Genomic DNA, 14929 nt, shown 5'->3' with positions numbered 1-14929 from the left:
TGCTAGATTGGGAGAACTGAGTTGACAACCAGCTTTGTGTAACCTTTAATAAGGGTAAAGTAAATTCAGATGATAGAAAGCTACTCTAGATATTTGTTTAACTTGCTTCATAGTCCAAGGCGCATATTTACCTGGATTGTTTTCTCACATCTTAAATTTTGTGTTTACTTTCAAGCTTTTTTTTTTCGTTCTTTGAGCTTGCCTGCCCCTCGTTCGTTTTTCAGTGCAGTATTCCCACATCTGTCCTGTTATCTAATCCAACTCTAGTATATAGAGCTTCTTGTTGTCAAGATGTCTGTTTTTGCATAAGTTGGATTTCCTGTTTTGTGTTGGACTCATAAAAGGTTTGCTTTTGTTACTTAATTTGCTTCTGAGTTGATTTGGATTCCCTCCTTTTTTCATTTTAAATCACACAGTTTACGAATTATGCTCTGATTCCTCACAAACCCAGTCTGACAAACATGTAAATATGAGTCTAGCAAGCTTGTTGAATTTTGAACCTAATATGCTGCATACATTTTATCAAGAGGTACACAAATTTTAACAACAAAAGTCACTAATAAATGCCAGAACAGATTTTAACAAAGAAACCAAGAAGAATAACATCTGTAATTTAAAGGTAATCCTAACTACAGAGAAACCACTCGGCACTGGGGGAAAAAAACCTTTAACGAGGGCCCCTGACAATAAGCCACTACGGTCCACTCTCCATCATAAACTGGCACACACTGATCCTCGAGGAGTTGCAGCCCTTCACCAAATAGCCAGTCAATCTGTCATTCGAATATAATGATAATAAGTTAACAGCGGGAACATTAAGACAAATATATTAAGACAATACTCCGATTCTGCAAATGTTTAAAACCAACAGATACTACATTTGGCACATTCCCTTTCACCAACCTTACCATAAAAAGATGTCATAAAGACTCAGACTGGTTTTGCAGTTCCTGGGCCTTTGCCAGCTGGAGGCCAGGTGTTGCCGGCAGGAGAGGTGAGAAACAAATTAGATGCAACCCTTTCCATGATTTAAAAAAAATAATCTGGTGGCAATATACACAGCGGTTAGATTAAAGACACTGCAGCATACATATTAAACAAATATATAAGACTGCTTTCTTCCATTTGTGCAACATCTCTAAAGTTAGAAATATCCTGTCTCAGAGTGACGCTGAAAAACTAGTTCATGCATTTATCACTTCCAGGCTGGACGATTGCAATTCATTATTATCAGGATGTCCAAAAAACTCGCTGAAAAGCCTTCAGCTAATCCAAAATGCTGCAGCAAGAGTCCTGACAGGGACTAGAAAGAGAGAGCATATTTCTCCTGTTTTGGCTTCCCTTCATTGGCTTCCTGTTAAATCCAGAATTGAATTCAAAATCCTGCTCCTCACATACAAGGTCTTAAATAATCAGGCCCCATCTTATCTTAATGACCTTGTAGTACCATATCGCCCTATTAGAGCACTTCGCTCTCGCTCTGCAGGCCTACTTGTTGTTCCTAGAGTATTTAAAAGTAGAATGGGAGTGAGAGCCTTCAGTTTTCAGGCCCCTCTTCTGTGGAACCAGCTTCCAGTTTGGATTCAGGAGACAGACACTATCTCTACTTTCAAGATTAGGCTTCAAACTTTCCTTTTTGCTAAAGCATATAGTTAGGGCTGGACCAGGTGACCCTGAATCCTCCCTTAGTTATGCTGCAATAGACGTAGGCTACCGGGGATTCCCATGATGCATTGAGTTTTTCCTTTCCAGTCACCTTTCTCACTCACTATGTGTTAATAAACCTCTCTGCATTGAATCATATCTGTTATTAACCTCTGTCTCTCTTCCACAGCATGTCTTTATCCTGTCTTCCTTCTCTCACCCCAACCGGTCGCAGCAGATGGCCCCGCCCCTCCATGAGCCTGGTTCTGCCGGAGGTTTCTTCCTGTTAAAAGGGAGTTTTTTCTTCCCACTGTCACCAAAGTGCTGCTCATAGGGGTCATATGATTGTTGCGCTTTTCTCTGTATCTACTGTACAATATAAAGCGCCTTGAGGTGACTGTTGTTGTGATTTGGTGCTATATAAATTAAATTGAATTGAATTGAATTGAATTGAATTGAATTGAATTGAATTGAATTGAATTGAATTGAATTGAATTGAATTGAATTGAATTGCTTCGAGTGACACTCAATGCGTCGATGACCCCAGCAAACAAGAAGGGCCAGATGCAAACTTGGATGGTAGATTTCTGTTGTGTTCTTGGTCTTTACTTATCTGTTTGTTTGTGATATAAAAAATAATGTTTTGTGTCCCAAATATTGGCGGCACAGAAAGTATTTTGTTAACATTGCTGACTTACGATAGGTGTGACCTTTACTAAAGCACATTATTAACGTGGAAATATAACATAATTAATGCATCATAACATGTACGTCATTAAAGCACGTAATTATGTTAAACTTCTGTTTGTTGTAAATGAAAACATGTCGAGCATCTTGAACAACTGTATCTAAAAAAAATTTTAAAAAACCCAAACCCTGATAATACTTCCCTCTTCCACGCGCGGTACATATTTCCTCATTCCTTCACGTTCACGCTTCTTTAAATTTGTGAGTGGGTGTAACCAGCTTGTCTGTCTGCAAGCTCAGACAAACTTTTCTATTATTGCAGACAGAGACACATGTTGGCTGTGCATGAAACTGAGAGCTGAAATGGCGGAGCTAGAATTTCAGAACGACCACATAAAATTCTGCTGTTCGATCTGTCTGGATCTACTGAAGGACCCCACAACTATTCCCTGTGGACACAACTACTGCATGAGATGTATCAAAGCCCACTGGGATGCAGAAGATACAAAGCAAGCTCACAGCTGCCCTCAGTGCAGACAGACTTTCACACCGAGGCCTTTCTTGATGAAAAACACCATGTTAGCTGAGTTGGTGGAAGAGCTGGAGAGGATTAGGCTTCAAGCTGCTCCTGCTGATCACTGCTATGCTGGACCTGAAGATGTGGCCTGTGATGTCTGCACTGGAAGAAAAATGAAAGCATTCAAGTCCTGTTTATTCTGTCTGGCATCTTACTGTGAGAAACACCTTCAGCCTCATTATGATGTGGCTCCATTAAAGAAACACAAGCTGGTGGAGCCCTCCAAGAAGCTCCAGGAGAACATCTGCTCTCGTCATGATGAGGTGATGAAGATGTTCTGCCGTACTGATCAGCAGAGTATCTGTTATCTCTGCTCTGTGGATGAACATAAAGGCCACGACACAGTCTCAGCTGCAGCAGAAAGGACTGAGAGGCAGAGAGAGCTGGAGGTGAGTCGACAAAACATCCAGCAGAGAATCCAGGACAGAGAGAAAGATGTGAAGCTGCTTCAACAGGAGGTGGAGGCCATCAATCAGTCTGCTGATCAAACAGTGGAGCACAGTGAGAAGATCTTCACTGAGCTGATCCATCTCATCCAGAAAAGAAGCTCTGATGTGAAGCAGCAGATCAGATCCCAGCAGGAAACTGAAGTGAGTCGAGTCAAAGAGCTTCAGGAGAAGCTGGAGCAGGAGATCACTGAGCTGAAGAGGAAAGATGCTGAGCTGAAGCAGCTCTCACACACAGAGGATCACATCCAGTTTCTACACAACTACCCCTCACTGTCAGCACTCAGTGAGTCTACAGACTCATCCAGCATCAATATCCGTCCTCTGAGCTACTTTGAGGATGTGACAGCAGCTGTGTCAGAGGTCAGAGATAAACTACAGGACATTCTGAGAGAGGAATGGACAAACATCTCACTGACAGTCACTGAAGTGGATGCTTTACTGTCACAACCAGAGCCAAAGACCAGAGCTGGATTCTTAAAATATTCATGTGAAATCACACTGGATCCAAACACAGCAAACAAACTGCTGTTATTATCAGAGGGGAACAGAAAAGCAACATTAATGAATCAACAACAGTCTTATTCTGATCATCCAGACAGATTCACTTGGTTGTTTCAGGTCCTGAGTAGAGAGAGTCTGACTGGACGTTGTTACTGGGAGGTGGAGTGGAGAGGGAGAGGAGTTGATGTAGCAGTCGCATACAAGAATATCAGCAGAACAGGGAGTGGGAATGAATGTAGATTTGGACGTAATGACAAATCTTGGTCATTAGATTGTGACAACAACATTTATACATGTTGGCACAACAACATCCAAACTCGTGTCTCAGGTCCTCGTTCCTCCAGAGTAGGAGTGTACCTGGATCACAGAGCAGGTATTTTGTCCTTCTACAGCGTCTCTGAAACCATGACTCTCCTCCACAGAGTCCAGACCACATTCACTCAGCCGCTCTATGCTGGACTCTGGTTTCACTGCTTTGGAAACACTGCTAAGTTTACTAAACTGAAACAGACATGTTTTTAAAGTTGTACATGAGTTGGCTCACATCTGTATATTATTATTATTTTGTATCTGTAAATGATCACAATCAGTGTTGTAGCAGTTCTGCACTGTACTAGATAACGTTTATCTACAAGTTGTCCTAAAGGTCTGTTGAATATTTGTATGTATTCAAGTAGCATTTGTTTTTATTTAGTTACTGGTTTTTTGTTTTTTGTTTTCCAATTCATCGGCTGGGACAGAGACAATACAAGACCTTATATATACATATATATATATATATATATATATATATATATATATATATATATATTTTTTTTTTTTTTTTTTTTTTTTAAGAAATGAATTATTTATATGAACATATACTCATTTTGAATTTCATGCCAGAACAGTTTTAAGTTTTCTTTTAAATATAATCTTTTAGAATTTGCTCTTTAAACTGAAGACAGTATTTGTGTCCACAGAATATTTCCTCAGGTGGTTTTATCAAGTCAGTTACATAACATCTCAGTACCTGGTGTTTACTTGTTTTTGTATGTGTGAGTCAGAGGTTTTTGATTGGGTGCCAGGTCTACACTGCAGACAGACCAGCTTGAGGTGTTTATCTTTTTCTGTGACGTTATGCTGTAGATATACTGGAAGGATGTGGTGCAGCATTCTTTTGAACTATTACAGCCTTCCTAAAAACATGAACATTTCCTTCAGAAATATTTTCCATTAACCGTTAAACTATTTGCACCTGGAGTCTTTAAAGTGGAGGTGAACTTTTATCATTACTTTTGAAAAACTAACAACAAACAGAAAATCTGCTTGTTACGTTTAAGAAGTCAAAATAATCTCATCTCTGCCATTTGCTGTTTTTGTTGTCGGCTTTTACATTGTACTAAAACAAATGAAGCTTAAATAAAAGAAATAATCTGTGTTGTTGAGAGCTCGTGAACTTACAAACTGACTTGTGTATTCAAACCTTTGCACTCACTCTCACACTTTCTGCCCTTTTCAACATCAAAACATAATTATCCCTGAAACCTAATAACTGGTTGGGCCTCCCGTACCAGACATCAACACCAATCAAGAATTTATTGTTACTAACGATGAGTCTTTTGCATTGTCATGGAGCAATTTTGGCTGACTCCTTATTGCAGAATCTCTTGAGTCAGAATCAAAATCATCTTTATTTGGTCAAGTTTGTGCACAAAAAAGGAATTTGACTCTGGTTCACTTTATTCTGCATGCAAAAAAAGAACCACACCCGAGCATCTCAATCTGATTTAAATCCAGACTTTGATTACGCAATTCCACAACCTTTTTTTTCCTTTTTCAAACATGGACAGGATGTTAAAGGTCATGCGAAAGCATCGCAGTCTCATTTAAGTCCAGACTTTGATTAGGACACTCCAAAGCTTTTATTTTGTAGACTTGTCGATGTGTTTCGGATCATTGTCCTGTAGCATCGCTCAAGTGCACTTCAGCTTTGTGGTGTAATCGCATAGATGTTAGAGTCAGTCAGTGTAGTTAGGCAGCTAGAGTGCGAGACCCGTGGGTTTGAACAATAATGGGATGTTATGTGGATCAGAGTAAGAACGGAAAAATGAAGAGTTGTTTATGAATCACACAGTGGACCCGCGTATAATCAATAACATTACATGGTCTCAGAAGTCCTGTACTGATCCATATAGCCTCGACTGAACGAACCGGTATTTTGCGGAGCTCACTGAAAACGAGAGGGAGAATATGGCAGATGAAACTGCACAGAGAGCGCAGGCAGGGCCGAGTGTGACATCCAGCATCCGACTTTTCAAAGCCGCAGGTGTGGTCCAAATGGATACGGAAGTTTGAGAGATTCTGTCTCGCCAGTAATTTGAACGTGACTTCGGAGGAGAACCAAGTCAACACTTTAAGTTACTGCATGGGAGATGAGGCGGACGATGTGCTTCGCGGTCTGAGTTTAACAGCTGAGCAACGTATGTGGGGGTACGTGATGGATTCCAGGCTTTTTTCATTGTGAAGAAGAATGTGATCCACAAACATGCCAAATTCAACATGCGCCGACAGGGAGAAAATGAGACGGTGGATGCTTCTGTGACTGCACTGTATGCACTAGCAGAACACATGATGCTACATGATGAATTGATACGTGACAGGCTCGTTGTCGGTCTCACGGACAAACGGTCAGAACGCACGCGGCTTAACCCAGATTTGACCCTGCAGAAGGCAATCACCATGGCGAGGCAAAGTGAAGATGTAAAGCGACAACAATCCTCCTTATAAGGTGACTCTAGAGCTGAGGCTAGCGATGCTCAGTCCGTAGATAGAGTGCATAAAATCAGTCGTAAGCCTGTTAGAACCAAAACCTCTCCAGACTGATAGTCGTCAAGCTAAAACACGTGGGTTCTGAGAAGACAGCAAAAAAGGGTCAACGTGTCATAAATGTGGTGGCGCTCCATCCCATTCAAAGCAAGATTGTCCAGCACATGAAGTAAAATGCCATGCATGTGGGAAAAAGGACATTACAGGCGCATATGCAGGGCACCCAAAACTGTGCATGAGGTCGAAGAGTTCCTTGGTAGCATTAAGTGTGAGGATGAACCGTGGAATGTTGCCTTAAGCATAAATAACAAGAACGTGTCATTTAAAATTGATATGCGTGCTGATGTGACAGTCCTACACCTTAAAGTGTTTAAGGAACTCTACAGGCACAACCACCCCCCCAGTCTCCACAAACCAACCAAGGCTCTGCTGGGTCTTTGGTGTCAGTGAGCTTGCTCTCCATTCCTCATCCCATTTTTGAAGCACCCCCCATACTTAATAAAGTATGCTGAAAAGCATGTTAATTCAATTCAATTTTATTTATATAGTGCCAAATCACAACAAAAGTCGCCTCAAGGCGCTTCATAGATACAGAGAAAAACCCAACAATCATATGAACCCCTATGAGCAAGCACTTTGGCGACAGTGGGAAGGAAAAACTCCCTTTAATGCCATCGGGTCTGCTGTGGTCATTTACACTGAAGCTGTCACGTTCTTGGATGATGGTGGTTGGGGGTCATCGTTGCAATTTATACAGATTTTATACAGATTTCCTTAGAAAACTTTCCATTACCTGTAAAGTTTCAAGGAGAGGTGAACCTTTTGTTATCACTGCTCCTGAAAGCCTAAGCAACAAACAGCACATCTGCATGCTACATGTACCCAGTGAAAATAATCTAATCTCTCATAATAGTTGTCTTTTTTGTTTCTTTTATTGTACTAAAACAAATAAAGCACAAGTAACAGAAGTAATCACTTTTCAATCTCTTACAAACACACCTGTGATGCAAACCTTTGTACTCACTCTCACACTTTCTCCACATGTCAGCACCTAAACATACTTGGCTCCCAATGAAACGTACTAACTGGTTGATCCACCCTTGGCAGTTACAACTGCAATCAAGCATTTACAATAACTGGCGATGACTCTTTCCCGTCATCTTGAGAGAATTTTGGCCCACTACACTTTCCAGAGTTATGTAATCATAGAAACGAGGGAAGCTTTTCAAAAATGAATGGCATGTTTGGGTACATAATGATCTGATTCAGGTCCAAACTTTGACTAGGACACACCAAAACTTTCATTTTATTGTTGTTTTAATTGTTTTTAACTGTTCAGAGGTAGACTTGCTGATGTGTTTCGGATCATTGTCCTGCTGCATCGCTCAAGTGCACTTCAGCTTCAGGGCACAAACTGATGTCAAGAAATTTTGAATGGCCAGTGATCAAATTACATTTTCACATGGGACCGTTTTTATCCATAGTGTTCAATGTTTTTCACTGGACAGCAGGTCTACACTGCAGACAGACCAGTTTGGCAGAGATGATCTCATCTGTGACGTTATGCTGTAGATATACTGGAAGGATGTGGTTTGCCATCATTTTTGAACTATTACAGCCTTCCTAAAAACATGAACATTTCCTTCAGAAATATTTTCCATTAACCGTCAAACTATTTGCACCTGCAGTCTTTAAAGTGGAGGTGAACTTTTATCATTACTTTTGAAAAACTAACAACAAACAGAAAATCTGCTTGTTATGTTTAAGAAGTCAAAATAATCCCATCTCTGCCATTTGTTGTTTTTGTTGTCGGCTTTTACATTGTACTAAAACAAATGAAGCTTAAATAAAAGAAATAATCAGTGTTGTTGAGAGCTCGTGAACTTACAAACTGACTTGTGTATTCCTTTGCACTCACTCTGACACTTTCTGTTTTTCAACATCAAAACATAATTATCCCTGAAACCTAATAACTGGTTGGGCCTCCCGTACCAGACATCAACACCAATCAAGAATTTATTGTTACTAACGATGAGTCTTTTGCATTGTCATGGAGCAATTTTGGCTGACTCCTTATTGCAGAATCTCTTGAGTCAGAATCAAAATCATCTTTATTTGGTCAAGTTTGTGCACAAAAAAGGAATTTGACTCTGGTTCACTTTATTCTGCATGCAAAAAAAGAACCACACCCGAGCATCCCAATCTGATTTAAATCCAGACTTTGATTACGCAATTCCACAACCTTTTTTTTTTTTTAAGAAACATTGGAGGGTTTTCAAACATGGACAGGATGTTAAAGGTCATGCAAAAGCATCGCAGTCTCGTTTAAGTCCAAACTTTGATTTATTACACTCCAAAGCTTTTATTTTGTAGACTTGTCGATGTGTTTCGGATCATTGTCCTGCAGCATCGCTCAAGTGCACTTCAGCTTCAGGGCACAAACTGATGTCAAGAAATTTTGAATGGCCAGTGATCAAATTACATTTTCACATGGGACCGTTTTTATCCATAGTGTTCAATGTTTTTCACTGGACAGCAGGTCTACACTGCAGACAGACCAGTTTGGCAGTGATGATCTCATCTGTGACATTATGCTGTAGATATACTGGAAGGACGTGGTTTGCCATCATTTTTGAATGATTACAGCCTTCCTAAAAACATGAACATTTCCTTCAGAAATATTTTCCATTAACCGTCAAACCAGTGTGAACTGGACAAAAACAACACTAAAATACATAATTTTTTTTACAAATTATTAAATATCAATGATCATCACAATATATAGAAAGAAAGAAGTCCAATAACATATTCACAGAGTAGTAAAATAATTCATCCATATAATATTAAACATTTGTTTAAATCTTTTTTAATGTGCTTAATCACAGTTAAACCATGTTCTTATGATTTCATGGGTAGGGGTCAAATTACTTTTCCTCACAGAGCAAGGTAGGTGTGGATAGCCCCCCCCCCCCCCCCCCCCAATTATTGAAATAATAATTTAAAAACTCAATTTTGTATCTACTTGTGTTATCTTTATCTTATATTAAAATTTGTTTGATGGTTTGAACATAAGTTTGCCTTATCCTCTAGCTCCCCCAACTGTTTCATCCATCTTGAAATGGAAAAATTAAAAATAAATACACAGTAATAATAATAACTAAAAACAACATAATACGTTTATTTTAACATGCTATTCAGGTAATTATACAGACCAAAAATGTTTATAAGCCTGACATTAGATAAATGAATTAATCGTTTGCCATTAATTCATTAAAGTAAAAAAAAGAATTTGGAATTTGCTCTAAATTGTTACCACCTTACAAATTCCAAGCTTTCGTCTTTTATTGTGTTTTTGTTTGTTTATTTTTCGAGAAGCCCCAGCACGCTATTTATTTTTGAATCTGACAATTTTTTAAAAACACCTATTTATTTATTTATTGAAGTGGAAAAAATATTATATTTTATACTGTCAAACTTCTTGTTTTTTTAATATCTTGTTAAAAAAATAATTTTTAAAGATTCAGGGAGCGTGTCTGACAGGCAGCCTTGAAGGTCAGCTTCCCCAACGCACATCGATTTGACATGGAGATGCCCTGAAATCTCCCGGCTGCTGGCTCCAGGTGTAGCGGGTTGCAGTGATTCAGATTCCACCACTAGAGTTCTCCCTGTGGCTCCGCTCGGCTCCGTCTGCCCCGTGTTTACCTCTCAGCCAAGCTGGACACAGACCTTCACCAACAGACCCCAGTAGCTCGAAAATTACTGATGTAAGCTGACTCGAGTCCAATCCTCAACGGATTTTCTGCAGCGCTTTGTGCTTGTGACACGGAGGTGGAGGTGAGTTTTATTTTATTTTATTTTTTTGAATCCTGGAGAAAATGGCTCAGGCTCTGTGTGACAACACTGCGGCTAGCTAGCCAGCAACTACATGCGCTAACGCCGTTAGCTTAGCCGTGGCTTCTTTTCCTGTCCCCATGATGGAGGACTGTGAACATGGCGCCCTTCAAAATAAACGAGTAGGTAACTAGTTAGCCTAGTTTGTAGCGACCAAACACAGTGTGTGCTCCCACTCCCAGTCTGTTGCCGTGATTGTGAATCTCACCAGTGTTTCCTGTAAAGCTGGCATGTTTTAGCTGCCCATCAGCTAACGCTAGCTGCGTAACAGTTTACTAGCTTTGCTGATTAAATCTACTCATAACGATCGCATGGCCGACAATCACCTATTATTGTTATGTACTTTTCTGGTATTTAGGTTATCTCGCATTTAGTCTACAATGTAATCGAGCTGGTTTGAGTTCACTGGGGGGAAAGCTGACTTTTTTTTGTCCTGACAAGCTTTGAGTTGGACATTAGCCAGCCTGCTAGTGGCTAAAGTGAGCTCCTTCAATTGCAGTGCCCGTGGCCTGCCGCGGCTGTCTTTGTTGCTGACGGTACAAGTTATGACAAGTGTGTTCTTTAAATTAAATATTATATGTGCGGTTATGGTAATCACTGCGTTGTAATGCATTAGTTTTAGCTAGCGGGGATCCTCCGCTAGCTTTTATTATGACCCGCTTGCTGTTAGCGGGCTAACGGTAAATGGCAGAGAGTCGTGCTAAAATGTTTAGACAGCGTTGCCCTCTTTAAACCTAGAGCCCGTCAAGTGGATTTAATCGGCGTTTTAACCAGTGGGTATGATTGTCTTCTTGGCGTAACGTCCGGTGGGGCTGTCAGTTTTCTAGTGAGGGAACAGCAGCGTGGTGTGTCGTCTTTGTTTACCGCGAGAGCCACGAAGCCCACTCAGCCTGGGCTGTCTGTCTGCTAATTGGGCTCCTGGGTCGCACACCTTGCTTAATTGATGTGTGAGCACGCCGGCGTGCAGAGCCGCCCGTCCTGTCATCACGCGGCGTGATCTCAGGAGAGGCACAGGCTGAACGGAGGAAACGAGGGCATCATTGCACAGGTGGCACCCGTTCACACCGACTGCGCTTGACACAGAATAGGGTAGCTCACATTACTCAGTGTCACCTCATTTTGTTTTGCCTTCAGCTATGGTGTGATGCCGGGTTACGTTTCCCTGTATTTGAATGTGAACATCAGAATATTTGTGCACTTTCTGTGTTTCACTATCAGAATCCACATAAAACATAAACAGTTTTTTCTCGTCAACAGTGCAAAAAATTGCCAGTTTTAAAATCGAGTGTTACACAAATTAAGGTGTAAAATCCAGATTATTTTTTTATTTTAACCATTTTCCAACACTGCCTTGTTTTATTTTGTGTGTGTGTGTGTGTGTGTGTGTGTGTGTGTGTGTGTGTTTAAGCCACATTTTGTGCCAGAGAAAAAAAGAACAAAGAAACTGTTTTTAAATCCCTTTATTACACTATTTGCAAAATTGACTGGCAACAGATGAGCTCTGGCCACGGATATCAGTAAATATCACAGGCTAAGGTTATTTATTTTAAATTGCATTTTTGTTTTGTTTTTAATATAAAATAAAGTTGTAGAAACACTTGCCAGTAGCATTTTGTGGACTCCAGATGTGTCTATAGTAGGTGCTTCATGTGATCTGGTTTTGCAATATTAAAACATCAACTCTGTATTTTTAAGAAGCCACACTCAGAGCAGTAACATCAACTCTCACGCCTAATGACTCTGACTGACTATGACCGATATATGCAGTGTTGCATTGTCACAGACAGCGTTTTTGCATTGTTTGTGCTGATTTGAACCGAATCTGCATTTATTTTTAGGTGGTTTGTTTGTTTGTTTTGCTCCCAACAACAAATATGCGGCTCGTTCTTACGTGCTTTCGACATAAACCACGGTCCATTCTCTCATGAGAAAGGGGTGAGAATTAACATCGCCTGTCGACATCTGTCTCAGCCTCTTCTACCACAAGTGCACTAAAGCCGAGCTTCTTCGTTCATGTTAAAATTCTTTCAGTAGTATTATGGTTAGCTTTTGGCTGCGGTTTATGAAAGTGACATCTTAAGTTTCACGGATGGCTAAGAGGAGCACCGCATAAAATTGGATTTGAATTTTTTAAGATATTTAGGGTAGGCCAGGCCTGTGCACCATTTTAAGGAGTCAACCTAACCAGTTTGAGTTTATTTAGTTTCAGGAGAAATTAATTGCATTAAAAACTGAAGTAACTAGTGACTGCATGTGGTTTTAAAACAAACCACACTGGCATATATCTCTTGTCTTCATAAGCATAAGCAATTAGCTTAAGATCATAATATTTCATCTTGTTGTTATAGTTTTTCATACTGTAAAATAAAGTCAGGGTTTAATTAAAGTAACTGTAGGGTGTATTTACATTTTTAGGTAGATTTCTGCTTGTGTAAGCATTTTTAAAAATGTTGTAAAAAAAATAGCTGCCATGTTTCAGCTTTCATTTCATTTTTTTAAACATTGGTACAAGCTTTTTCCTCTTAAACATTGAGATGAGATGGAAGGAGGAACAATGTTTTCTTCTAAGTAACACGTCTGTCCTGATGGTCCAGTTTATGCTGATGAAAATCAGAGGTTTGGATATGCATCAGACACTTGTTACTGTTACTTGAAGCATTTCCTTTCACAGTTTTTAGTGACGTCTTTAATGTGAAGGACGTATGTGGTCCGAATACTTGGGTAAAACTATTTGTGAGGTATGAGGTGATGACTCAAGTACCATACATCACCTGTGTAATGTCTTGAAGGAGAGTCGCGCAGGATTCTGCACAATCTTTGGTTTTAGTTATCTGTCATCGCCCCTGGTGACTATCAGGTGATCTGAAACTATGCAACCATTTGTAAAGAAAACATCGTGTCTCTATCAGGCAAAATGTAAACTTGTGTTTTGCTGCTTTTGTGATGATTTACTAGTTTTAATGTCAGCAAGGCCTAAATAAAAAATGTCACCAGAGGAAACATTTGTTAGAGGCAAAAAAAATAAACTTCAAATAAATGTATTATAGATTTACACCTGTGTGTAATTTGTCCATGAATGACACAAAGTTGTGTGTATTCATTACGTTCACCTTTTGCTCATAGTTGGAGAAGATTTACAATAACTGTCCAAACCGTAATGAATGCAAGTTAATTTGTTTAATAGCTTACCCGACCAGTCTACCAGGTAAGAAAAATATTCTGAAATGTATGTGCTCTCATCCAGTGATGTGAGTGTTGTCTTATGAGGTAAATCCGATTGTTCAGTCTGACGTCACCAGCCGTGTCTGGACCTAAACTCCGCTGCAGGTCCATATATCAAACGATCACTATGGCATTACTGAGAGTTGAAAAACTGTCTAGTCTTTCATCTTTAATAAAATGATCAGCGTTCTGCTCTACCAGGTGTAACAATTGAGTTTAACATCCAGGCATCCATGAAAACGGAATTTATGACATTTAACGGAGTTAGAAGTTAGCAGGGAGTTAGCTCGCTAGTTTCTATCTAAATACAATATAGCATGTCCTGACTGCGGGGTTTTGGAAACAAATTAAAACGTACAGCTCTGTTATCACTTCCAACATAAATGAAGACAGAAAACTAAACAGCAGTGACGCTTGTAGGGTTACTGAAGTTGGGCTAGCTGGTATATAATGATGTGCTACGTGACCGCTAGCGACACAGCTATGTTAGCATAATATAAACAAGCTAACTTTTTTTCCACTCGATAAAAGTTAACGTGAGTGTTCTCGGTGGTCAGGAACAAATGTAATCGCATGGCAGGATGCTGTAAAAGGACCAAACTTCAGCCAGGAGAACAACTGAGATAATCCATCCACAATACGAGGTTAGTCATTCATGTACTGCTGCATGGGCTGTGCTGTAGTTACATCCTAAGGTTTTAAAAACTGAGCTTAAATAAATGATTAGTGGTAATAAAAGCCGAGGGAGGTCAACAGGGATCACTGACTGTTTTAGGAGCTTTTTGAGATTAAATAGAAGAAAATACATAACATTAAACATGTTAACAACACAAAAGCCATATTAAACACAGACTACTTTAGGCCTGGAAGTAGGATTCGTCACGTCATCACTTAACAATCGGATTGAGACAACTGTTTATATTAGTTTCTGTATTATTTCTGCTGTCTAATCACTGGCAGCATGTCTCATGTATTAATGGAGTTACCACAGGTGTTACAGTCACAAACAACACAGCCACTGGAATTATGTAACTTGTAATAATCCTAAGCCTGTCAAGGTTTTCTAAGACTGGGTGATTAATCATATTTAAAAATTTCAGTTACAGTTTTTGGCTTGAAAGCTTGGATTTATCCCCCCTGCCCCCAATAT

The 14929-nt window shown here is 39.7% G+C and overlaps 2 protein-coding genes across 7 annotated transcripts in view; both read left to right on the top strand.

Annotated features, from left to right (window-relative positions):
* Nucleotides 1-2649: 2649 nt before the first annotated feature.
* LOC113011249 (tripartite motif-containing protein 16-like) lies at nt 2650-13538 on the top strand. Of its 2 annotated transcripts, XM_026150699.1 has the most exons (3): nt 2667-4330; nt 5829-5837; nt 13513-13538. In XM_026150699.1, exons 1-3 carry the CDS (start codon nt 2677-2679, stop codon nt 13536-13538), a joined length of 1689 nt encoding a protein of 562 aa, XP_026006484.1. In that variant the 5' UTR covers nt 2667-2676. The 2 variants fall into 2 exon arrangements, with proteins under 2 accessions (XP_026006485.1, XP_026006484.1); XM_026150700.1 differs by lacking the exons at nt 5829-5837; nt 13513-13538 and having other exon boundaries at nt 2650-4380.
* zmynd11 (zinc finger, MYND-type containing 11) overlaps nt 10209-14929 on the top strand; it is a 29222-nt gene continuing 24501 nt past the window's right edge. For 3 of the 5 annotated variants that reach the window (XM_026150697.1, XM_026150694.1, XM_026150693.1), the window contains exon 1: nt 10209-10500. The gene's annotated coding sequence lies outside the window, so the exon portion shown is untranslated. The remainder of the gene's footprint in view (nt 10501-14929) is intronic. The other 2 variants (XM_026150696.1, XM_026150695.1) reach the window with 1 other exon arrangement.

This window comes from Astatotilapia calliptera, chromosome 18 (genome assembly GCF_900246225.1).
Source record: "Astatotilapia calliptera chromosome 18, fAstCal1.2, whole genome shotgun sequence".
Lineage (NCBI taxonomy): Eukaryota > Metazoa > Chordata > Actinopteri > Cichliformes > Cichlidae > Astatotilapia > Astatotilapia calliptera.
This window is presented reverse-complemented; position numbering and strand designations above follow the sequence as displayed.